At 45.8% G+C, this 26,214-nt stretch overlaps 1 protein-coding gene across 32 annotated transcripts in view; it reads right to left on the bottom strand.

The window, feature by feature from the left end:
* Positions 1-26,214, bottom strand: part of LOC108106523 (sorbin and SH3 domain-containing protein 1) — a 38,754-nt gene that overhangs the window by 3,615 nt on the left and 8,925 nt on the right. For 2 of the 32 annotated variants that reach the window (XM_041819866.1, XM_041819867.1), the window contains exons 1-12: positions 18,966-25,052; positions 16,395-16,604; positions 9,697-9,836; positions 9,538-9,610; positions 9,293-9,325; positions 8,703-8,856; positions 8,520-8,640; positions 8,147-8,179; positions 7,663-7,715; positions 7,422-7,600; positions 3,218-7,045; positions 2,890-2,988 (exon numbers count right to left, since the gene is read on the bottom strand). In XM_041819866.1, the coding sequence (XP_041675800.1) occupies positions 2,890-2,988; positions 3,218-7,045; positions 7,422-7,600; positions 7,663-7,715; positions 8,147-8,179; positions 8,520-8,640; positions 8,703-8,856; positions 9,293-9,325; positions 9,538-9,610; positions 9,697-9,836; positions 16,395-16,604; positions 18,966-24,393 (10,351 nt within the window). In that variant the 5' untranslated portion in view covers positions 24,394-25,052. Of the gene's footprint in view, positions 1-1,541; positions 2,146-2,889; positions 2,989-3,217; positions 7,046-7,421; positions 7,601-7,662; positions 7,716-8,146; positions 8,180-8,519; positions 8,641-8,702; positions 8,857-8,951; positions 9,265-9,292; positions 9,326-9,537; positions 9,611-9,696; positions 9,837-10,025; positions 10,125-10,567; positions 10,946-15,385; positions 15,455-15,651; positions 15,807-16,394; positions 16,605-17,941; positions 18,338-18,635; positions 25,984-26,214 lie in introns of those variants that run through there. The other 30 variants (XM_041819870.1, XM_041819871.1, XM_041819877.1 and 27 more) reach the window with 26 other exon arrangements.

The following is a 26,214-nucleotide window of genomic DNA, read 5'->3' as shown; positions in this document are numbered from 1 at the left end:
ATAGTGAAAACAGGGCTTGCCTGTTAATGCCCTATTAAGAACACTTTGTTTATTAGTTTTTCTCCCTGTATGGAAAGCGTTGCCTATATTCATCTTTCTCTGAGACACAAACACACACAGCTACACTTAGACTTTTCAAGGCTTTTCCTTGCATTTTCACGCTCAATTAAGTTTTTAAACGGTTTTCTTTACTGTTTTCTTCGGTGAGCACACATTAGTCACAACAATCAATCAGAATCAGAATCGAAATCGAAGGCTATGGCAATTTTCTGATAAAGCTGAGGAGAATCGGCGAACAACAACAAAACAACGCTTCGCGCTTCACTTGAGCCAGAGAAAGAGAAGGGCAGAAGGGGTGTAGAAAGAGAGAGGCTATAATAGCCGACTTTACCGTAGCACGCGTTGCGCTCAACTGAAACCGAAATCGAAATTGAATGGGGGCCCCAAGGCGGCTAAGCAATATGGAGAAAAAAGAGAGGGAGATAGGTGAAGGAGAGATGAGAGAGAGAGGGAAGACCAGAAGACGAAGCTTCGCGACGACGACGTCAAAGAGATTTCGACTCTCTGCCGGGTGAGTAATTCCCCAGAGATAGCGGCATTCGTATTACTACAAGTTCCGTTTTTTTTTTCTGGCGGCGCCGCCTCACGTTTAATTGTTGTTATTGTTGTTGGTGGTGGGGGAACAGTGGGGTGTGTGAATTGCTTATTGGCGGCACAGTGGCTCGAAGCGGTTAAATAATGCTCTCTTTATGACGAACTGAATGACAGAGAAAAACATTCGATCTCGGAAACGGATTACCAGGGGATGTCTCAAACATTTTCAAAACTTTTTAAAAATAAAACCACTCTTATTTTCAAACACGTCTAGTTATCTTTTTTTTCAAAAAGATTCTGCAAGACCTGAAGAATTAGCTTACGAAACATAACACAAACTCACATTCTTTGGATAATTATCTAAAATATTGATCTTATCGTTCTCTAAATTTAAATCATATCGCAATGACTTTTTAATCTTCTTTAATCAAATCTACAAAACTTCCCACAGTTTTTTCTTCATCTTGATCATAGTAAAATAAAAGCTTTTCCTCGCATCTACTGATACAGCTTCAAGCTTTTATCAACAACTTTGGGATTGGGATGTGAGCATAGAGCTGGGCCCAAAGCTGGACTCTCTTTTAGCCACTCTCTTCAGCAATCTGAGGCGAGCCAGGTGATAACGAGTTTTTACCTTTTTGCAAAAGAAAAACCGTGAGAAAGTGCAAAACAGGAAGGTCGCTTAGTCAAATGAGAAAGTGCAAAGCGAATGGTTCGAAAGGTGGGAGCCGAAAAAAGGGGGTTCAATCGATCGCTTGACTTTCTTTTATCTCACTGGGGGTCTATCAAAACGAAATTAGTGGTTGGGTTATTAGTTCAAAAAGTTTTAAAATTACTAAAAAATATTTTGAAAGTAGCCCAAAAGTGTTTCTTATCTTGGGAAAATTAATTCTTCACAGCCTTAACATTCTAAATGGACCCAAACATATCCTAATAATAATACTAACTGCTTGGTAACTGATGTTGCAGCCTTAGATATTTTTGCTGCTGCTGCTGTTGCAAAAGCTGCTGATGTCGTTGCTGCTGTTGCTGCAATTGCTGTTGCTGCTGCCAAAGAATTAGTGGCATGGAAGCTCCAATGGCACGTTGATTGGCCAGATAGGCCTGTCTTTGGCTGGGCTGTGGCGTGTGGGGCAGACCGACCACGTGGTAGCCTGCTGCACCTGGAACACCCTGATAGTTCGAGGGGGAAGGTGGCCTCAGGGGTGCAGATCTTTCGTAATCATATCCTCGGCGATGTATCCAAAGGATTTTTCCACAATTTGGTATATCGCAACCATTGTTATTGCTGCTCCCACTGACTGTGACGTTGCTGGAGTTACGGATATTGCTGTCAGCTCCACTGCTTTGTGGTCTTTGCCAGGGATTTTCATTAATCTCCGGGCTGCGCCACAAGCTTTGCGATTGCGGAAATCGTTCATCCTCCAACTCCAAGTCATTGCAGCTGCGATGCAACTTCTGCCGCCAGTGGACCGCCTTGCTCTTTGAATAACTGGACGATTGGCTGCGATGGGGCGCCAGGGTTTGATGGATCATATTGCCGCAGTTGCATAAGACATTTAATTGGGAATTATTCCGAGCGCAACCCGAAAGACACGTTTTTTTGGCACGGAAAAGTGAAACTGACTAACGGCCGCGACAGGTATGTTCCCGAGTTTGTTTTGTTGACGGCATCGTCTTGGCCATGGCAACGCAAACGAACTGCAGGCCGGCAAGGTGAGCCACCCCACAGCTGAAGCGGCAACAAAAACAAAAACGAACAACAGCAGCGGTTCCACCACCCGACGAGGCGGACAGGTGGGTGGTGGTTCAGTGCTATGGCCAGGTGAGCTAAGCAGGTCAGGCCCGTCCGCGTGGCCGGCATTCTCATTGGAGATATCGATTAATTTGGTCAACTGAGGCACGGCGCGCCTTCAAAGCGAAATTGCACCAATTGCGGAAATTACCCGTCGTTGCGGTAGTAAAAATGCTTTTAGCAAAGGTCAACGAATGACACTGGCTAGGAAAGCGATAGTAAAGGATATTAAAAGGTCCTGGCTATGGTTTTAGCTATCAGCTTACTAAACTTAATCCACTAACCAACTTTTATGGTGTGTTAACTTGGCTTATGGTATTTAATTTTATATCTTTTTTAAATAATCAGATTGTTACTTCTTAAATTTAAATTTTAAGTACTTTTTATGGAAAAATATTTAAAAAGTTACTAAAGTATAGATATGTTCCTAACTTTTTAGTAAGGCTTTAAGGCGGCGGTTATAGGAAAAACCAGAGAACACCTCCATCTTCGTCACTCACCTGATCCGTCGACGGTGTCAGTGTTGTACGGGAAATCGTAGGAGGAAAGACCCTTGACTGGTGGCTGGGGAGGAATGGGGGGCGCGTTCGGGTCGAGATCTGCGCCAACGATTAAGACGAGTAAAGGGATAATTTCGAATAGTTAGGACCAATGAGGAAAAACCCAAAAGCAGCAGCTAGCTCTACGAGATCTACGTCGCAGATTCTACGAGATCAGGCAACCAACGAAGCATAGTCTATAAGGATGGTGAAGAGTTGCCCTGGCCTCGTCTTCCCACCCATGAAGATCCCTAATCACTGCCCCCCTGAAAGTTGTAATTTTAATCACCTTTAAAAGTCACCATGGCCGTCTTCTTGAGGCGCTCCAAAGTTCCATTCTCCTTGGGTTTTTGATTACCATTCTCTGCTCCATCGGGCACATATCGAGCTTTGGGACGATGTTTGTTGGGATCAAATTTCTGGTTGGCAAATATATCCTTCATGCAACTTGTTAGCCGGGAGCTCAGTTGGTGGTTCTGCGATCTGGCCGGTCGAGGTGGTGATGTGGAACTGGCACGTACCACACGTTGTGGCTTCTTGGGCAAGTCCTTGGGTTTCGATGGTTCCGGGTGCTTGTGAGCGACCCAGTCGGCACTCAGGTGCGGCGATATGTCATGGACATCACGCATATCCGGATGAGAAGTGGACAAGTAGCTCTGGGTCTGCGGTTCTGGTGATTCATAGCGCATCCTCAACCGTTCGAAACAGTGACTGTTGCTGCTCACGCTCCTCGTGGGACTCGATCGAATGGGAGTGGATAACTCCCTCTTTAGGGCCGCCGTCTTACTGATGATATTAATATGGGGCATTAGTCTATCCTGGGCGCTCCTCAGGCGCCTTCGTCCTCGTTCCGGTGACGGTGTGGCTGCCCTTGACTCAAATTTGTGGGTTAAACGCGGCACATCCTCCTTCGACACCGTCTCCGTAACGGTGTCCGGGGCGTCTTTGGATCCCGCATTTATTTCGGGATCGCTGCGCGCCCTCCGCAGCGAGCTAAGCCCAAAAAAATCACGCCGCTCATTGGATGGCTCCCGGGATTGTTCTCCGGATTGTTGGATACTCTCGAAATGCTGACGCATCTTCCTCACCTCGCCGGTGTAGACTCGTTGCAAATAAGAGCTAGAGCAGGCGGAAGCCTGGGATTGAGGCGATAAACTACGCGAACGGTAGTAGGAGTCCGAGTAGAGCTCAAGACTGCCGTCTCCTTGATCCGGTGATCCGTTCCCAAAGCTGATAAGCTCGGTATCGTCGGGCGGACGCTCGGGCGGGCTGTGCAAGTGAAAATTTACCCGGGCCGCAGGACGCTCTCCAAAAACTCCGCTCAAATCGGTCAGTGAGTTGCTCAACTCCTCGTGATGATGGAGTTGCCGGGCTCGCTGACGTTCCTGCATATTTTGATTGATGAGACGCATTACCTCAGCCTCATCTGGCGAGGAATCTTCGCGAGCGTGGTAAATGGTCTTAGGTGGCTCATCGAACTGACGATCTTCGAAATATTGTATCTTATGGCTTATATCTTCAGCTGGCTCGCGTGTTTCCACTTTGGATTCAATCTTTGATGATGCCTTGATCTTGACCTCTTGACTTGGTGTTGGTTTTGGCCTAGGTGGCACATCTGGCGGTTTCGAAAGAGTTAACTCTGCATTCTTGGCGGCAATGGCTCCACGAGTTTGCCTGGCCACCACCACGGGCGATTGACTGCGAGTGGCGCGAGGCAGAGTCTGATTGGCCTGCTGTTCGTCCCTTTTACGTTGAACTGGTCCCAGTAGCTGATCCTTGGAGATGGTCGAGTTGCATCGTACCTTCAGACCATTTGGTCTGGAGCCCTTCTCTACGGTGACCACATACTGCTCTTCGACAGCAGGCACCTGACGATTTCCTGAGTAAATCTCATTCAGCTGCTGAGTGATTTTCTTGATCTGATCCTTGGACAAAGTACTAACTAAATCGTTGTCCAAGTGGCGTTCCATCTCCGGCTCAGCGGTGGTCTGGTGCTCCAGACTGCTGGCCAAATCAGCCACTGTGTTGCGTCTCCAATGGCGATGAACTGGCTCCGATTGCAGCTGCTGTTGCTGCCTGAGAAGATTCAACTGCTCGAAGTTATCGCGCAGATCCTCCACAGACTTCTTCTTGGCAATCAGCGATTGGTCCGCCTCATGACGCCACTTGATGGAGTCCACGTCCTTGGAACGAAAGTGCAAATCGCGCTGTTTCTGATCATCTTGTAGCTTGCCTACCAAATATTGAAGCTCCTTTTCGGCTCGTTCATGGAGTCGGACACGACGCCATTCATCAAAGTCTAGGAGTTCGGCATCTTTCCTCAAAGGATGGAAACTGCTAGACGAGGTGGCTCTCTCCAGTTGGCCAACTCGTTCCAGAGTGCTGTAAAACCGATTCAGCTCAGTGAAACGCTCGCAATTGTTGCGATACCGACAGCTGGGGCTATGCCGCTCCAAGTGGGTCAAAGAAGTGGCGCTGTGTGCTAACTCCCCGCATTGGTAGAGTCCATTGGCAGGAGCTGGAGTAGCCCTCCTACGTTCATCTGCGCTACTTAGACTACTGGCCCTGGCCAAGGACTGTTCCTTATCCTTGGAACGCAAACTATCGATGCGTCGACGAGAGGGAGAACGCACTTCTCGGCTGATTTGAGGAACCCTAACCTCTCGAGTGGGCGAAAAGCGACGTTCCTGGCTTAGCAGCGGCGATTGAGGACGAGCAATGTCCGTTACGATCACCTGTTTCGGAGGACGTTGCTCCTTGCCCTCGTATTTCCAGACAAGGTCCTCGATGCAGGGTTGCTGAATCGTTTGGCTAGCATAATCGCACACATCCTCTGGGCAGAACTTGTACTCCTGCGGCAAGGACATGGCCTGCTTGGCATTGTACTCGTTCCAAAAGTTGGTCTTCTCCCTCACCGATTCGCTGTAGGAGTGGATAGTAACCGGTGGTGATGGCTTGGTAGCTGTTTTTCCAGACTGACGTTTCCTTGGCACGTGACCTTCGCTACGACTATTCTGGAGTGGAACCAGTGCTTTTGATAATGATCCTCTGGATTTACCCACATATGTCTTAGGTGGTGCAATGGGCACAAACTCCTGACGCACCATCGAGTCAATGGAGAATGTGGAGTTACTTCTCGGCAGACTGTCATTGGATCCGTTCTTGGCCTGACCTTTTCCTGCCTTCGAGGAAGACTTCCTTAGCGAACGAGTTCCACAATCCAAAAGCGTCTGAGGTCGCACTTGGGGGAAGCACATAGTTTGCCTCGTGGTGGTGCTCACTGTAGTCTGACGAAGTCTTGGCAAGGACTTGCTACGCGAAGTGGCATACGAACGCACGGCCTCCCTCACTTCTTGTGGGGATTTCAAGGAGGGATCCCTTAGTATATTAGTACTAGCCTCAAAGTTGGTGCGATTAGCTGGCAGGGTATTCTCCAATCGCTTCTTCTCCTCGGCAAAGCTTCTCTCTTTAGAGATGCTTCTGCCAAAGGCCACAGGACTCCGACTGGAGTGGCGAAGGGCTAGAAGACGAGCCGGGCGTCTACTAGGACTCGAAGATCGTAAACGGGACTGCTGCTGCTGCTGCTGAACGCGTCGAGTGAGTCGGGTCTCCTTGGTGGCCGTTAAAGTTTGCAGAAGAGTGGACACCGCACCAGCAGACTTCGATCGACAAATTGGTTCACGACGGGAGCAGCTCGAGGTGGCTACCTTCCTAAGGGTAATGGTGGATACCCCAGGCGCATTACCATTCGGTGGCTGGAAGCACTGCTCATGGCGGGACTTCGAGGCGGAACTCAGGACCCTCACGGTGCTCTTCGTGCAACTGGATTTGCGGTGGGGCGGCCTCGGAGGTGGATCATCCTGTTGCGACACTTGCTGCTTCTTGCTCAACGGAATGAACGAGGGCAGATTCTTCGACAGCTGCGAGAACATCTTCGCCGGTTTCTTCTCCCTTCTCTTGGTCAAAGTTTGAGGCGGCGGCGGTGGTGGAGGTGGCGGCGGAGGTGGTGGCGTTGGTGGTTTTTTCAAGGGCTCCTCCTCTTCTAGCTCCTTCGTGCTCACACGAATCTTTGTGAGCGTGGGAGTGATCTGTATGAATTCGAACTCCTCCACAATTTCTTGGGAAAGGCAATAAACCGGTTGTAAAATTAGCCAGCGGCTTCTGTTGTTTTTATTTGGTGGTGCCTGTGACAGTGCCATAAACGATGGTGCTATTTTGGATTTTCTTTTTGGTGGTGCCCGCCTCCTTGTGGGCGGATAAATACAACTTTAGGGTGAGCAGTGATGGTGGGTGAGGGGGATAAAACCAGGGCAACAGGTGGCAAAGAGTTTACAGTCTTACATAGTTTAAGTGTACGATAGATAGACCTTGGAACCAACACCGTTTGCAGAATTAGTGAGTAGAATAGCCCAGCGACTTAAAACTAAGTTAGTTATTAGATTAAAGCTACGTGGAAAAAACTAGCCCAAAAATAATGAGAGATGGGAACTCACCACGGGGCTTCTCGGGTGCTGGTTTGCGGAAGCCTAGCAGTGGAGGTTCTCCGCCTGCCTGGAGACTCTTGTAGGCCTGTTTTTGTTCAACGGGGCTAAGGGGACTGCTAACGGGTACCTCTTTCTTGCGGAAGACCAGGTTCGAATCGCTAGTATAGCCGGATTCCTTGGCCAAAGCTCTGGGAATGAAGATTATATTTAGAATACATTTTAAAGTTGGAGATTAATCATTCCCGCTTACCTGGACAAGTTACCTTCGGTGTACAAAGGCGATAGTTTTGATTGTTCTAGATTCTATCAAAGGGAAAAAGAAAGAATGATAAATCAGAAAATGGTATTGTAAAAAGAATGCATTTGATTGAGTGGCTTCTATTAGTAGTTCTGGTGCCTTTTTTGCAATGATTCCTGCCTCTCTTTCTCAATATCCCTGACAGGCCGATGGATGTCCTGTCCAGGGAAACTTACTCCGATGCCGTCGAAATCATCGACGAACTCTATGATAATACGCGGGATGCGTGTATGCTCCCTAAGCCACTTTGCGAACGATTATGGATCAGGCATTTTGGCAGGCGATAAATGGTAGGCAAGGAAAGATACAACAGTAAGCAGATATAGTTGGGAAAAGTTTAGTTCACGTTAGAAAACGGAAAACGATCTCGAGTAACTGAATCGGAATAATAAACTAAACTAAAACTAAAAACTAGATAATATAGTAGAGATCATACCCCGTTAAAGATGTCCATCACTTCGTCCCACCACTAGAATTGTGAATAGAATAATTGCTGTGAGTTAGAATATTTGAGGCGATCTGAATGGACTGATTGTGGATGGTGAATGTGAATGCGGCATGACTATGGACCCGATTAGGGCTTGGTGGGTATTATCATGGCGTTGTGAAGGAGCAGGGGCAATAAGCTAATATTGGTGCCGAGGATTAGGCTAATGATGTGGTTTCATTAAGCTAATGCCACTGATTGCTTCGCATGGGTTAAAAGTGATGGTGGTGAAGTGGTTTGAACCAAAATGATGAGCATTTCGGTCATACTAATGATACGTTTGAGTGGATGTTTCTTTGAGAGTAAAGTGTTAAGTACTTACCTCCTTCTTTTCCTTTTCGGAAACAGATGAATGACCTGTCGTATAGTTCTCAATGCGACCTGGCTGATTTTTATACGAGTTCTGGGCTGATTTTATGGGATTTGGCATAGTACCATACAACCTTGAGATTAAGGGGTATTTGTTTAGTACAAAATCATTATTATTAAGTAATCAAGAACTCACTTCTCGTCGTGGCTGAGGTTGCGCACATTGACAGCCGATGAGACGGACTGCACGCGGTGCGGATTCTGGGTGCGGTACCTCACCGTAGAGTAGTCGGAATCGTAGTTGGGTTCTGGCTCTGAGACGTAGCCGTTGCTCTTGTACGACGGACGGGCTAATCGGATATATAATTACACATTAGTAAGGCTAACTACTAACTAGAATCAGCATTAAGCAGTTTCACAAGCTCTACTTTATCATTATTATTACTTTGTCTTGGTGGTGTACTGGCAGACATGATATCAGCGTTGTTTTGTGGTTTTGCGTTGGGTGAGTTAGGCCTTAGATTAGGTTAGTCTTGAAATTTAGTAGAAGCTTCCAAATAATCAATGAGCTAGACACGGGAACATGAGAAAAATCATATGTAGGTAAACCAAATAATACAGCATGCATGTAAACAAAAGACTAAAACCAAAATAGAATGAGGATCGCTCTATTTTTTAGAGGCTACAAGGCACTACACCCTGTCTACGAATATGTACAGGCAAAAGCGGGTAACTAAAAGGGAAAAGCTACTAGGGGATAGCATAGTTTATAGATCAAAGAATCACCTCTGGGACACTTGTAGCGAATCACGAAATCATCTTTAGGCGAAAGCGAATGGAGAAATGAGAAACAAGAGTTTTTGTAGAGACCAAAAAATGATAAGTCCAGAGATCAAATAACAGACTGAAGCATTAGAGGGATTGGGAAATGGAGATAATTTTGGGAACTGGGAATGAGCTGGGATGTAGGAATGGTGTTCTAAGGAATTTCGTAATGCTTCAGACCAATGGGAAAAGTAAGGGTCATTTACCGCCGTTCTTCTGCTTGTGAATCGTCTGATACAGACGCTTGTACCACTCATGCTGATGCGGCTCCTGGACCTCCTGCATTTGGATAAGGATAAGGAACAATACTCGTATCAAAAAGGTCTCACTTCGAGTTCAAAAACCCCCTGTTATGTCCCAGTTACCGATCTGAGGATGATGGGCATTCCATCGTTGGTCACCGGACCGATTCCTTCGTACTGCCTTCGACCTAACTGTGCCATTTTCCGGGGACGATCGCTTCCCGTCTCCGGTTCGCTCATATACTCGTGCTTGACTTTGTAGACTGGAAACCGCAGATGTAGTTTTTTGTTAGTTCTTGGAGGTTCTTTTGGGTTGGCTGGGGGGTCATGTGTTAAGGTCTTAAGGGTTAAACGGAGAACACAAACATCACAGCTACACATTCAGAGTGTTGTGCGTCGACATGAGCTCGCTTCACCTGGTCACTTGCCCTACCCATTACGACTATACTTACTGACTTCATTGGGCCTGTAGACTGGGCGACTGGCGTCGGACAGTTGACGCCGCAAGAACGGCCTCTGCAAGTCCGAGTTGGAAGAAGAGCGTTCGAATGCTTTTCAGGGCGATAAACGATAGTGAATCGTTAGAGAAATCAAGAGAAGTTTTTAGGAGAGAAAAATGGTTTCCAAAAGGAGGGGGAGACAAAGAGAGTTTACGACAGGAAATTCGACTTGGCAATATCCAAAACTCAAAGGTCAGTCAGCTATAGGTATATATTATAGATACGAATACCATTTGTGTACCAAAATATCATTAGGTAATTGATATTGGGAGATACCAAAATAGAATACAAATTATATTACGTGAACCATAAAATGGTATGGTTTTTGGGATGGTAAAATTAGGTATGAAAAACTTGCATTCAGTAGAAAATACCTTAAAGATTATATATTAAGAACTTATTAAATTTTGATTTCTTTGAGTATTGGATAAAAGAGAGAAGAATCTGATTGAAAACTAATAATCAAAGGAAGCTTGGAAGCATGGATATAATACTTCTGATCTTATCGGAGACACTGGCACTGGGCGCCACGGGACCAAAGTGTCCAGAGCAGTCGGTTTCGGCGTAGTCCGAGTTGGAATTCACGGAGTTAAGGGAAGGCGGGGCGGGTGGCAATTGAGGACCTTCTCCGTTTTCCGTATATGACCAAGGTGGGATCGTAGTCGTCGTCGTCTTCTGTTGTTGGGCCGTATAGCGACGTGGCAGAGTTGGTGATTCAAAATGAACGGGACGGAACTCTTTGCGTCCGCTAAGCACTGGCGATGGTTGCGGCGTCCAAACTGGCAGCGAGGGCGGTGGCGGTGGCGGGGGTGTGGCTGAGGTGGCGCCCGATTGATTTATTTCACTGCTGGAACCGTAAGGTGTCCACACGCCTGTCGAATGTTTCAGAAGATGAGCATATATGTGGGCGGTGGTCTTTGGGGTGTCTTTCATGTGCCTGATGACATTTTCAGGGGCGCCGGCGAGTTCAGAGATTGAGTTTCCCGCCCCATCGCGACATTTACACTTGTCAACAAATTTATGCTAGCTGGCTATGCTTAAACCGCAGATCTCCTCGAAAATAGCTTTTTTGGGCAGTCAACAAACCGAGCGAAGACAAATTGACAAACAAACACAGCGACGTGGAACAGCCATAATTAATACGACGGCGACCGAGGAAGCCGCCATTTGGCAGCCATTCAAAATTTGGCCAACACACATAGCCGCACAAACACAAACACACATACATACAGGGACGCACACTGACGCTTCTCTCACACGTATGCAATGAGTCATCGCATTTGGCGCATGTTTAGCATTCACAAAAAGCACACACAGCCAGAGGAATAGTATAAATTTATATTCCCGTACCGTTAAAGAACTGGGCGAGGTGAGCTATAAGGGTTCTGTTTTAGCCTATAACCTTTGCTATCTAGCCATTATAAAAGTGTATCAAAATTAATGAAAAACTGTCTATTATAAGAACTGATATTATCCATAAAAACATTTTTAAATATGCAAATCTCTTTGAACTTGAAAAGTATTTTTCTTTATCTATTTTGTTTATAAGCAGATGATATCCTTTGATTAAGACATTAATTAGGGAAAGTCACATCGTCTAAAATCTTTAAAGGAAATGCAAATTCACCTCGATTTGGCTACACACCAAAACCTTCCATTAGATTTATGAGTACAATTTCATCTCATACATTTCTTAGCTAATCATCCATTTTGATCAGCAGTTAAGCAATTTAAATCGTAGATAAACAATTGCTAATCTTCAGCATAATGAGTGTAAATTGCCTACAATTGCGACTCTTCTTCTGTGAGGATAATCTCGTTACTTGTCAACTTACCCACGCAATGTCTGTGCAGCTTTGCATTGGGTCTAGCCAAAATCTTTCATTCTACAGATTTATTTGCCACCTGTAAAAAAACAAAAACCACAAACACCCCGAGATCACAGATACATTTACCGATTCCGATACAGATACAGATACAGATACGAGATAGAGATGCCCTAGGCGCATTGCCTTCGAGACATTGACACGTATTTGGGGCCGAGGAGCAAAAGTGCTGCCTCTAAATTCGTTAGCGGATTTCACATAAGGGGATGGGTAGTGGCAGTGGTAGAAACTGTTAGGGGTAGTGGTGGTGTAGGTGGTGCTGATGCTGGTGTTTCTTATGTGGGCGCGCTGACGTCTTTATTCAATCAGCACTTAATTGAATTATACAATCGAATCAAAAGGAAATTTCTCCTTGCAAATGTCAATCAAACTCGCACACACCGATATCCTCTGAGTCACTCAGATTAGTCGCTTAAATCTGAGGGATTTACCTAAGGAGATAGATACTCTTATGGACCGATACGATATGCGGATACGAATACGGATGGGCCACCGGTTTCTAGAGCGATAGGCTGATTGAGTTGCTGACTCCGCGCACGGCTCGAGGCGAACTGAATTTTGCGTGACTCGCCAGCGTCGAGCAGAGCTAAAAGCCCGGGAATGGGGATGGATTCGGAATCGGAATCGGATTCAGATTCAGATTCGGAATGGGAATGGGAATGGCTATGGGCAGGGAAAAAACAAAAGCCAAACACACCCAGTTTTTGGCTACGGTTGCTCCTCCTCCTCCTCCTCTACCTCTTCCTTCTCCTTTGCCTTATCGTCACAATCCCCAAATAGCAGATCAATTACCATACTATACTGGCTGCTCCGTGCTCGATCAACCGGAGACAGGGGAACCTCGAGGGGAAAACGCCAATTATGCGTGCAATGCGAAATGGAACGGAAGTGTGTGCGGCGGAGTACAGTGAAGCAGCTACAAAAGTCACAAACAAACAACAAACAAAAAGGAAAAAACATCAAAACAACTCTTCGGCAAAGCCAGACAAAAAGCAAACCCAAAACAAAACAAAAAATAAATGAAAGAAAATAAAAAGCCAAACACAAAGCCAACTCGATTGGTTTGGCTTGACTTGGCTTGGCACTTCCGGTGGCCACTGACACTACTGCTGCTGTTGCTGCTGCTGTTGCTGCTGCTGCTGCTGCTTTAGAACAAATCAGACGGAAAATTCGAAAATTCGCTTGGAAAAATGTTAATAGTGGCACTTGAGAGCGCGACACACCCGCTAAAGGAGCGCCCGCAGTCGAGCAGAAGCCGCATTTCGCTGGCTTTCGTTGTTCGAGGCAATTCATTTCAAATTTATCGATTTGCGAACAAGAAAACGTTGGAAAAACAACAGAAATGGGGACTCCACAGAGAAAAAATCGATCTTAAAAGAGGATCTTGAAGTGGAATATTCATATTAATATTATGTCTTATGAACCCATCTCGTTATCCCAAGAATATTATAGATTTCAATTTAATCAGAACAAAATTAATAAACAAATCCTAGAATCAAGTCAAACACTTTTCTCACAGTGCAGCTGCTATGAGGGAACCATTTAATTTTAACTCGGGATAGTTTGTAAAATGTTTTTCCAATAGCGGAACCCATATGCTCACTGTGGCCTTGTAAATTTCACACAAAAGGTGATGGAGAAAATAGTTCGGGAGGAATGGCTGGTTGGGGGGATCTGGGCAACCTGTCACAGACTGGGAAAAACGGGAGTTGGGATCGGGAGTTCCCAGTCAAAGTGCGACCTGTCAATCGGAAATAGGAATGAGAATGAGAATGGAAATGGGTGCGGCTTTGGCTGTGGCAAATTAAGAGCATTTCCTGAGTTGATTTATGTGGAATTTAGGGGGAGTACGTCTGCGTGTGGCTCGTGGATAAGGCGGGAACTCCTCCATTTACGGGTTATTTATGGACTGCATATTTGCGGTTCAATCGGAACTGATTGGAAAATCTCTAATTGGAAGTCACATAATGGACCACCAAATTATAAGATTTAAAAAGTGCAGTGAACATTTTAGAGGGTAAGTTATTGTGTTTATAAGAAGGGAAGGGATCTTAGGAATTCTGTAAAGTTGGTGTTTGGTTTTTGTTATCTTTACCCCTTGAAATTCTTAGCTTCTGTTATCAAAAACCGAATACTATTTACCTATAAACAGAAACAAAATGAAAAGAAAATCACAACCCAATAGATTCTCAAAAAACAATTTGATTATAAACCCAAAACTTATAATCCAATTCCAGCCACTTTGTGCACAATCTGTATATTTATTCATCTGCCCACCTATTGACTCACGAATTCCTTTCCGATCGCTGTTATTAAGATCTCTTTTCCACGGATTGATAATCCCAGCGATGGCAACGTCATCAAACTAAATTAAATCGCCATTCTCCAAGCAGCAGGCAGCTAAGGCAAAGGAATCGTTTCGTTCAAGTTCAACTGAATTTATACCGAACTATAAATTATTTTCACTCACTAAAAGTCTTAAAATTTATATTTTCCATTCTTTGGCATGGGCAAAAAAAAAAAGAGAAGAACGAAAAAAAAATAAAAACAAAAACAACCAAAGGGGAAAATGTTAAAAATAACAACATACAAATTAATGCTTTAAATAAATGTGTAGGAGATCGAAATTTCCAAAGCATAGATAATGCCATCAGATGACGCCAATCAAGGAATGAAAGTTTTGATGGATTTGCTTACGCCCCCGTAAATCCTCAAAGGGGTTTTATGGCCCACGGCACGGATTCTGGTGAATGGAAAATCCAATGGACTTGGCCAAAACAACAACAACACCAAATGGATCGTGATGGCGACATGGCAGAGTACTCTCTCCTCGCCGTGTTGATCTTATTTAGCTGGCATTTTTATTGGAGACTGTAAAAGGCGGCATCCGCGTGGGCGTCTAACACGAATAGCGAACAACAATTGAGAACATTGCAAATATTGTAATAAATATTCAGCATTTTCTCCCTCGAATTTTACGTCATTTCGTATATTTAGCAATGGCGCACCTCGTTTCCAGTTTGGATTTTCCAAAAACGTTTGTTTTTTTCCCTAAATCATGTGGAAATTTTTGGTCTGTGCACAATTAACATGAACTAATGTGAAATATTTAAAATAAACAATCGCAATCTGCCAAAGGCAAAATCAAGTTCAGTCCAATAGAAAAAAAAGAAGACGAAATGAAAGAGCTAACACACCAAAAAAAAAAATGATCTATAAATACGAGCAATAAATTTGGAAATGAATAAGTCGAAAGGTGGAAAGTTGACTGGGACTGGGAAATCGCGTCGAAAGAGCCACTCAACTCGTAGTCTGCCAGCGAAATCATCAAAGACGACCCACTGAAAACGTCATGTTGGCAAATTTGTCACACTTGTCGTAGGTGCATCCGCGGGATGCAAAACACATCCGCCAGATTGAATTTACCTGAGCCTGGTGGCGCGCGCGCCTTGAATTTGGGTGCAAACATCGCGCTGCCCGTGCTTTGTGTGTGCTCTGCAAAAATCAAATTGCAAATGGGCCAAAAAAAAGGCGATCTTAATCGGGAATAATAATCAACACTGAATTACACTTCACTTCGGGTGCAGCTCGTGCATCTTTGTATCTTTTCTCGATCTTTTCACTGAGAAAGTGGCAGCTAGTTTTTGGGGAAGCACAGAGAAACAAATATGAATACAAAACACTCAACTAACCCTGCCCCATTTGTGCTGCCGAAAAATATAGAAGCGACTTCTTTTTTTTTGATTTCCAAATTCCGAGTTCGGACTTTTCTATATTTTTCTATTTTCTGACGCGCCTTCGCGTTGCTCACACGACTTTAACACGACGACGACTACGAAACGGTTGAATTTTCGGGCAGGTTGCTTGGACTTTCGGTTTGCTAAGATCCCAGCCGAAAAAAATCTCAATTTGTGTGCGAGCGCAAGACAACAAATTTGTTGAACGTTCTCGTTCTCAGATGAAAAATTCGTATTTTTTTTCCTTTTCGCCCCCTTAGTATAAACAACAGTTTTTTTTATGCTTTCGTAAACAGAGACAGGAGAGGAAGCCAAAAGAAAGAGCGATCTTCAGGGAGTGAAAACGAGAGATCTTCGACTCAAGTGGGTCATAAATTATGGACACAGTTCAGATAAAGATAAATATATGTATATATAGAGAGATATGGGTAAATATATGCTCGAGTGTGGCAAGTGACCAAGGAGAAGCCTTCACGTCGTATACGCAATGTGCTGAAACAAAACATGTGAATTTCGTTGCATACTTTCAGGCAGCCAAACGAAATTCACTATGTATAAAGTGGATTTAGGGCTAAAAATAAACTTAACATAATTAAACATATACAGTCAAGGGGTTAGACAATTAGACAGCAGGGGCATGGATCGAAAGTGGGAGAGTGGGATGAGGGTAGACGTTCTGGGGTTTCTTTCTGACACACCATTCGCGTAGAGAAAGCCCTTGGCCAGCTGCAGTTCGTTGTCGATCTCCTTGAGGAGATCACTTTCCGACCAGCTGCGTCGCTGCATTTGCTGCTGCAGCTGCTGGGCATTGAGGAGGAAGCGCGTCTGCTTGTGTGGGCGTGGTCGCAGCCGGACACCCATTCCCGCCGCCGCTGTTGTATTTGGCTCCTCAGATGCAGTGGCTCTGTCTGAACGATAGCATTCGGTTAGATCTTCGCCATCTAGCGGAGTCTGTATTTCGCCCCCGTCCCTGTTCCAATTTCAGCATGCATATTCGCTAGTACACAGAGAAAAAATTTAGCCAACATTGGCAACTAAATTTGGATTCTTCCATTGGTGTTATTTACTGGATTCTGTTTAATATTAAAAGTTTTGTAAAAATTTGTTCAGTTTTAAATGCAAAGATCATGTTAAAATATGATTAATATCTGTTTAACAAAAATAAGTTGCAGTTTAATAACAGAACATTTTAACCTTAGCAAAAATTAAATAAATGAAAAATCATTTTGAAACAATTTCTTGGAAGTTTTTTAGGTTTTTAAAATAACATAATAATATTCAAAGTATATATGAAAACGTTAAATAGTTTTTCTACATTATGAAAAGTTCAAAACAACTATTTTTCTCTGTGTAGACGCTCTAGCTCAATTGCCCCCGATTCCGTAATTCTGTATTAAACAAACGGATCGTCTGTCGGACTGCACTTTGTGTCCATGCAATTGAATGGAATTAATTTAAAATTTCCGCTTAATCGCAATTTCGCTTGTCTTTTCCTTACTTCTCGTTTCTTGAGCTTGATTGCGAATCTTAGGGGGCATATAAGTCGTCTTTGAGGAGGGTGGAATGGGTCACTTTGCGATGCCGCGGAAGGGATAAGCCGATTTCAGCCCTCGAGCATTTGAGCAAAGAGCCTTAAGCGTAAGCCAGCAAATTACAAAGCCAAGCGATTTATTATCTTAGTTTAAGCTTAAGATTAGGCGAATAAAGAAGGTGGGTACGAGAAATATCAGACAGTTTTAAATACTTTTAATGATATATTTTAAGTTATAAACTGATTATGATTCTTTCATTAGTAAAATTTTCTTGAAAGGTAAAAGTATTTGTTTAGGTTTTCTCGATTAAAATCTTGATTGTTGTATACAAAATCGAAACATTTCCCAAAATGATGAGTCGAACGTTTATAGATCTTGCATATATTTCCTAAACATTTTGTTTACGGCTGTCTGATATTTCGCAACCGCACAGTCTGCAGATATCTGTACACTACACACGAATATGGATTAGTTTTGTTTTTGTTTTTCAAGCACATCGTCTCTCTCTTTTTGGACACATCAGACACACACACAGAACTAGAAGGAAACGCATGCGGAATATATATATATATATACAACAAATATAGAAATGAATGCAACGAAAATACTCAAATCAAGTAAACAATTTTTGGTTAATCAAATAATTTCGTTTATTAAACATTAACAACACTAAACATAATTTTCGGTTTCGTTTTATTGCTATTGCTATTAAGATTATTTTCAATGTTTTTTAAACATTTAACAAAGTTTCACAAACGCAATTTGGACAAATTTTAAAGTGTTTTTTTTTTTATTATTTAACATGAGCTGAGTGTTGGGGATGCTGCATGCAGCTGCTTGAGGGGAAAGGTGGGAGGTATTTGGGGACTTGGCTTGGGGTCAGGGGTTAAAGCATTCGGTTTGTGGTTCAGGATGGCCCTAAAAAGTGTTCGAGGCTGAGTGCTCGAAGTTTCGCCAGTACTTGTCGAACTCTTCGAAGATTTTCGATCGGAAGGGCGAGCTGGCAAAAAACTCGTTCATATTAGCACTGATTTTTCCCGGCTGGGGATCGCTGGAGCGATCTATCTGGTGGATTATGGTGTTCCTTGGTTCGGATTCTGTGGCCTCGTCTGTATGGAGGAAGTAGGAGGAATTCGCGCACAATGAACAATCAGAAGAGAGAGTGAGAGATATACAAAAGAGAGAGATGGGACAACACCAAATAGCTACGGTATGCAGGTGAGTGTGTGAGCGAGATGGCCAAAAACCCGATAAAGGAAAACTTTCAACTTGATATTAACAGATGGAAATTTTTGGTATGGCTTTCTGAGTAACTTCATATTGATACCTTTTAAGATCAAGTTTCTAAAGTGATCGTAAAAATATAGTAAAATGTGTGTGTGGTGGGGAGGGGGGTTATGAATTAACTGAACTTGTTCCAGGCGGTCAGCAGGGATAAGCCCACCAACAAAGCGGTGCCCAAGATGCCGCCAGCGGTGCTGGATGAAGGATTCAATGGTTCAGTGGGTTGGGGTAGTAGTGCAGAGGATTGTACTAGGGATGGGATAGAGGATGGGGAAGAGGAGGAACCTGGTGCTGAGGATGAACCACAACCGGGATTGGAGACGGAGTCAGGCGATGAGCTGTGGTTACTGGTTAGTTCCAGGGGGATGTTATGACTCACGAGCCGCGCCGTTTGCGAGCGTTCGCGATAGAGTCGGCCGCTCTTTGCCCCGGAAATCTTGCCGGGAAACTCACCCTGGACGGAAGGCGGCAGCCTGGAAACCTTGTATGTCTTCACGATGCTCGTCTTCTTGGTGGCACTGCTATGCGAATTGTCGGTGGCCTCTTCCCTTCGCTCCTGCTCCTCGTGTCGCTCCATTTGGGCACCATCCGGCAACTGCTCGCTTGTCGAGAACTTGGCAAACTCCCTCAGGTGACGAGGTAATTGTCGCAGATTAGCCTCCGCCTGGCCCTCAAGTATGCGCACTGGTGCCGTTTCCACATCCGATTCTGGCTGGGATTGGGCAGCCGGCTGTGGCTGGGATTCCGCTCCACTCTCCCAATCACTGTCCGCTGGCATAGCCAACTTGTGTCGCCGCTCTTTCACTCGATCCAAGAACTCATCGCTTATGGTTGCCCTATCGACGTTCGAGTGATCCTGCTCATCCTCAATCTTGGATATGCGTATGATCTTGTGCTGGCGCCGTTCCTCCCGCTCCGCCACCTTGTTCATCCACTCCTCAGCCATTTGCTGCCGGAAGACTTCATCTTCACTCAGGGTGGGTAGTTTGGCGGCGGGCCTGTAGCTCTCCCTCCTCTGAGGAGCCGGCAAAACCGGTGCTCTTTGCATTTCCTCCATTAGGCGACGGCGTTCCTGCTGCAATCGTTCCACCTCAAACTTGAGCTCCTCCTCCTTGGATAGTATGTACTTCAGCTGCTGTTCATGCAGTTCCCTCGGCAGAGAGGATCTCCTCTGCTGGCGGTCATAGGCGGGTGGTGGCACTTGCTGCTGCTGCACTGGTGCAACCGGTGCCGGACTCACACCTCTTCGCGAGGTGGTGCTAATGTACCTGGGATTGGGATCCCTCTCAATCATGGAGTAACAACTGCCGTAATGAGGACGCTGTTGCTGTTGCGCCTGATTCAGCATAGGGGCATGGGTTCTTCTTCCTCCGTAGGCATTGAAGGTATCATAGCTATACTGACTGGAGCTGCTCAGATCATTGGTGCTGGCAGAGAGTCGGGGAGCCCGAATGCCATGTGGTGCCCGCTGATTCTGACGCTGATAGCAAATCTCCACCTCTCTGGCAAAGGGTCGAGCTATATTCTCAGAATAACCCAAGTCGCTGGCATACCTCGACCAGTCATCTTGAGCCGTTGGGTAGTTATAGTGACCCACTGTGGTGTGTGGACGTGGTGGCTGTTCATTCAGATTGCACAGGGATTCGGCTCGTCGAGAACGTGGCTCCACTTCAATGGGAATCTCATGGGTATGTGGTGAGGTGGCCTCCATTTGTCTCGGTACCGAAGACATACGCTCCTGCCGTGACTTAGCAGATCGCTCTATTTCCTTTTCCAACTCCTGCATGTGTGCGTGTCTCCTTTGCTTTAGCTCATCGAGTTTTGGATGACCTGCCGCTGAGGATCGGGTGAAGCCACTGAGATCGTACAGGGAAGCGGACTTCTCCCGCCTTTCACGGGTCGTTTGCAGTTCAGCGTGCATCTGCTGCGATAGCCTATCAAAGTCCTTAAACACGCGATCTTGATCCAGCCCATTCTGCTGCTGCTGTTCCCGCTGATCTCCAAAAGCTTCAGCAGCGGCCTTGGCACGCTGCCGAAATTCCTCATACGTACCGTTGCCGCTACCGTTCTCTTTCGATGGCTGGCTATTTTTGGGCGCCACGTCTCCATCAATGAAAGTGTTACCGTTTAATTTCGTTGCTGACATAATTGGCGGCGGGGGGATGGGCGGAACGGGTTGTTCTTTCGGTGGATCTCCTTGTTCCTTCTTTTCGTGACTGGAACTGCTTACATCGTAGATGACTTGACCATTCTCCACACGCTTCTTGGACTCATAGCTACTCGTTTCGATATTGGAATAACGTTTTGTCTGACTCACAGGCTGTTGATGGCTGGGGAATTCGATGTTGGAGAAACGCTTGCGCTGCTCCTCGAAAATATCGCCCTTGTGCTGTGGGAACATCCTGGCCAGTTCACTTTCCATGCTGTCCAGCGTGGGAAACTTAGCGGTGGGGCTGGACATGGTCTCTGTGGTGGTGTTGTTGCTGGTGATGGTGCTGCTGCTCTGGCGGTGCTCTGCCGACTGCTGCTCACCAAGATCAGCTGCTCGCCTTGGTTTATTTTCAAGCGATGACGATTCGCCTGATTCTGCGATCTTCTGCTTTTGTTCGCTTGCGTCATCTCTCTTGGCGTTTTCATGAGCGGTCGCCTTGGCCGCCGTTTCGGCGCTCTTTTGCGGTACGGGTGGCGGGGGAACGGGGGGCGCCGTCGGCGAGAGGCTCTTGCGCAACTCGCGCATCATGGCCGCCGTCTTGAGCATCTCGCTCTGCTGCTGCTGATGATCCTGCTCGAGAACCTCAGCCTTGGACAGCTCATGGTAGCCCCGACGCTCCACGAACTTCTGATGGGCATCCAGTAGGTCATCTGGTTGGGTTTGGGCATCAACCAGTTCCCTTTGACCGGGTGAAAGGCAAACCAAAAGCTGAGGATCGGATTGGGTAGGCAAACCTAGCCAGGCGGAGGATGACTTGCTCTCGCTGGCGTTTAACTGCAGCTCCTTGATGTGCGGCAACTGGGGCATGGGATAGGGCATCTTGTTTTGGTTTTGATCAGCAATATTCTGGGCCACACTGGCTAACTCCTCGAGCACCTGTTCGCCATAGGGCATAGAAGCCAACTGCTCGGTGCACAGCAGACGCAGTTTCTTTATGGCATCCGTATCGGTATCGGCATCCAAATCTGGAACTGAAAGCTCTGGCTCTGATTGGGGAGTGGGTGGTGCGGGTATTGGTGGTGGTGCAGGCTTTTGTCTGAGTGGCGGTGTGGGTGGCTGGGCAGTGGGTGGCGGTGGGGGACTGGCCAAATTGATGGCCGTGCATTGGCTGTGGGTGGTGCTGTCGGAGCAGTGGGAGTCATTCGACTCCTGCCGCTTCAGCTGCAAGGGTGTCAAGTGGAACGTGGAGGACTCGGGACTGTAAAGCGGTACAGAGGCAGGGGGCGGGGGTACGGGCGGCGGCGACGGCGAACGCGGCACTTCACCTTGCTCATCCTGTTCGCGCCGCGTCATTTCTATCAACTCGCGCACTTTGTCCATGTTGCGAACGAACTCCTCGCGCGTGGCCGCTAGCGGCGATGCTGCCCCGAAACTAATCGTCGATCCACCAGATACATTTGTATCTTTTGCTAATTGTTCGCGATCGGCAGACGTGGGCGTGGGCGTCGGCGTCGGCGTTGCCGCGCTCAGCAGCGAAGAAAGCGAACTAGTATGCGTTGGGTTAACATTAACAGGTGTGCTCTCACGGCTCTCCTCGGCCTCTCTTTCCGTCTCCGTTTCCGTTTCCGGTTCCGTCTCACTCCTGTCTAGTGTCGTAGTGCTTGTGCTGCTCATTTCATCATCCGGCCGTAGAATCAACCGAGTCGCGTCTGTATCCAAATCCACAAGAGCCCTCTCCGCCAAGGCGGCCGCCTGCTCCAGCTCCATTTCCATGAGGTCAGAGACACTACTCGAGGCCGAGGAGCTGAGGTACACTAGCTCCGCATCTTCAGATTGAGGGGATAAGGTGCTCTGAAGGCGGGTGCAGCTTTCCAGATCGGGTGACTCTTCCAGTAGCTTGGTTTCCAATTTAAGAGGCGACGGTGCCTCCTCTCGTCTCTTATGCCTGCGACTGAAGTCCAACTGACTCCTGGGAAAGGTCTCATTTAGCTTGGGTGTGCGTGTCCCCGCCTGATCGCTTCCCATAGAGGAGGTGGAGGAGTTCCTGAAACTGGTTGCCTCGCCATTCTCCTCCAGGATGCTGTCCAGATAGCGGGGATTAAGCATCTGCGGCAGGAAGTGCGACTCCAGAGCGTTCCGTTTCTGGGCGCGCTTCTGGCGCAGCTGCTCTTGCTGCTCCACTCGGCTGCTGGACGGCACCTGCTGATCCGACGGAGATCGCTCTGGGCCCAAGGCTACCGATCCCTCTGATTCCGAGTCCGCTTCACAGACAAGCGGCGATTGTAGGGAATTAAACTCCCCAGAGCTGCAATCGCTGTTGAGCTCCAGCTCCTGGATTTGCACATCGCGGGAAAAACGAGAAAACTGACCACCACTTGACACGTTCTTTGGTGACTCCACTAAATAGCGAGGTGGTGGAGACAAGGTTCCAGCTAGGGAACCGGATGTAGTGCTAATCTCCTCGAAGGTGGGCTTACCTTTTCGCGCCCGCTCTTCTTCGTTGGTTTCCATGTGTATCTGGTGGATAATAATCTTTGAGGTGGGATGTTTTGGGGGTAACTGCTGGGGAAAAGGATCATGAATTGGGATCTCTAAGGATTTCAAAGCATTCTCGATTTGTTGCTGTTGGACACTGTCCAATAAGGACTCCTTTTGCTGCTTCACTTCGTGTTGCTGCTGTTGTGCGATTTCTACCTTCTTTTCCTCAGGTACCTCTAGACTTTGTGCAACGGCAACATGTTGCAGCTGTGCTTCCTTTGATTCCTGTTGCTGTTGTGCTGCAAGCTCCTGAGCTTTAATTTCAATGTCTTCTGGTTTTTGATGATTTTTGACCACAGCAATATGTTGCTGATGTGCGTTTTCCACAAATTCCATTGCCTTTTGAAGTTGCAACACATATTGCTCAGGTTCTTTTGGCTCATGTTGCTGCTGTGGTGGCTCCTCTTCAAGCACTTTCTCCTGTGAGTGATCCACTTCATCTGGCTTTGGAGAGGCCAGACTATCTTCTTGTATTTCATTAGCTTCTAGATTTTCTTCAACTGCAACATGTTGCTGCTGTGCGTCTTCTGAAATCTGACTAGTTTCTGGTAGTTGCTCCTTCTCTTGGGATGTCTTGATATCCAGCTGCTGCTCCTTTGATTCCTCAATTTCCAAGTGTTGCTCTTTGGTTTCCACAACCTTGGGTTGCTCTTGAGCTTCAGATTTGCCATTTGCCTTGTCCTCTTCCCTGACAATTCGATGAACTATAACCTTGGCTTGCCGCGGGCTGCCGGGCGGCCTTCGTATAATTGTGGGTGGTGGACGCACCTGCTCATCAGCTTGTCCATTAGCTGCCTGCTTATCGGTCTTTTCCTTGCGGTGTTTTGAGTTTTTGGCACCCATTTCTGCGTCTAAATCAAAATCTTCTTCTTTTTGGATGACTGTTGCTGGTTCCTTGGATATTTTTTCGTTTTCTTCGCTTTTCTCAAGAGTGTTCGTCACCTTTTTGCTGTTTTCCGTTGGCCCATTTGAAACGCTGCCAGAATTTCCATTATCATCTATGGATGAAGAAGATGTTGCTACTGCGATCTGAGAATCCTGCTGCTCCAGCTCCTGCTCCTCCCGCTCCTCTGCCCCTTCAACCTGCTGCTGCTGCTGTTGACTGTTTTGGTTTGGGTTTTGATTTTGATTTTGGTTTCGATTGCGTTTATTGCGATTGCGATTGCGATTACGATTGCGGTTATTGGGCATCGTCTACGGCACTTTCGCTCGATCTGAACTAATGCAGTTTATTCAATATATATGAGAGAGATATATGTGTGTGTGTCTGTAAGTGCTTTGTGTTTCGTGTTTCTTAATCAGCCAGTATCTACAGTACAACTAAGTTTTGTTTCGTTTTTCGATGTCGTTTATTTCTAGTTCCCTCTGTGTGTGTCACTCGTCGCCAGAAACTCAACCAGAACTGAACGGAGAACCGAGAACCGGCGGCATTCTGCTCACGACGACAGCCGGCAAAAAAAGCGGAGGGAAAAAAATCGAAATGAAAAAATAAAAAAGAGCACTACGAGCGGAAAATCATATAAAAACAGCGACGTCGCAGTCGCTGCTGGCGTCCTCTGCCGCCCCGCCTACCGCCCACCGCCTGGCACGCGTCCGAAATCGTTATGCTTTCAGGTTTATTTTTCGCTGCCGAGATCGCGCCTTTGTCTCCGAATTTGCCTCAAATTGTTTTGGCCAAATTGAATTGCGTTTTGAATACTGAACTTTCGCTCTCGTTTTTTTTTTTAGGGGTATGTTCGTTTTTTAACTGGGGAAAATGCGGTAAATTAGTTTTTTAAAATAAATTTTTTAAGATCGCGTTTCCCGTTCCTCGTGGCGCTGGCGACCGACGGACAAGGAATGGGCCATGGGTCTTCCACGATCTCAGCCGGGAGCCAGCTCCCCAGTCTCCCACTCACACACTTTCACACACAACCCAAATCGGATGCACAGTGGCAAGTATTTGAAAATATACACACAGAAAAGAAAAATCGGGGAATTCATAATGATGCTCATTTTGTTAAATACATACAGAGAAAAGAGAGAGAGAGAGTGCTTGGGAGAAATGTGCAAAACCAAAACAGAATCAGAATGCAGGGTATTCCAAAGACATCATAAAAAGTAACCAAGAGACCGAAAGAACAACAATATGACTTCTAGGTCAATGCAATTTCCACAAGCCAAACAAACTCTTAAACTCAAATGAAAAGAAACGAATCGTACGTTTCGAAAATATATATTTGGCGCATCCATAAATATTAGAAAATGTTTTTGGAACACGTACATAATTTGTTTGTGGAATTTAAGCTAAAACATATATGTTCTCGAAAATATATTTCTCAAAAATGTCACAAACACATTTTTGTCTTGAATTTCAGTTGATAAATGCTTAAGAATGAAGGATGTAAGATATTAAGGGAGAATAAATTATTTAGAGGTCATCTAAGATACAGAAAAACTATCTAAATTCTTTAATAATTTAAACATTTTGATTTGAGGAAAAACCTGCCTTGCAATATGCCCAAAAAGATCTAATGCAGGGCATTGAAGAAGAGAACTCAATACGGAAATAGTTTGCCACAGTTCGAGTTTGTCTATATCTTCTCGCGGATATATATACGTGTGTATATAGCCTGTGCTGGCTGTGTATCTATATACAACTTATGGCATTTTCAAGATATTTTTCGTGCGTAATTTCTTTGATTTTTGTGGTCACAAGTCTCTGCTCTCGGTGTACTCTTGAATAATTGAAGAAGCATATATATATATATATATATATAGCTCTCGGATGTATCATCCTAGTGGGCCATGCGGTTAGTAGTATTCCGCTTTTATTTTTAAAGGTACTTAATGGCTTTCAATTTCTCTTGTTCTGTCTGGCCTGCAGCCCCATCATCATCATCATCTTGTCCATTATAACTTCCTCCTACCAGAACTCATTCGAACTGAAGTTGATTTCTGTGGGTCTGTCAGGTGCCAGACGACCCAGACACGTGATGTGGTTGGGGAAGGGGATCTTGGCCCGAGCATTAT

Source organism: Drosophila eugracilis, unplaced genomic scaffold (genome assembly GCF_018153835.1).
Source record: "Drosophila eugracilis isolate 14026-0451.02 unplaced genomic scaffold, ASM1815383v1 contig_1765, whole genome shotgun sequence".
Lineage (NCBI taxonomy): Eukaryota > Metazoa > Arthropoda > Insecta > Diptera > Drosophilidae > Drosophila > Drosophila eugracilis.
The sequence above is the reverse complement of the archived record's forward strand: the minus strand, read 5'-3'. Positions and strand labels throughout refer to the sequence as shown.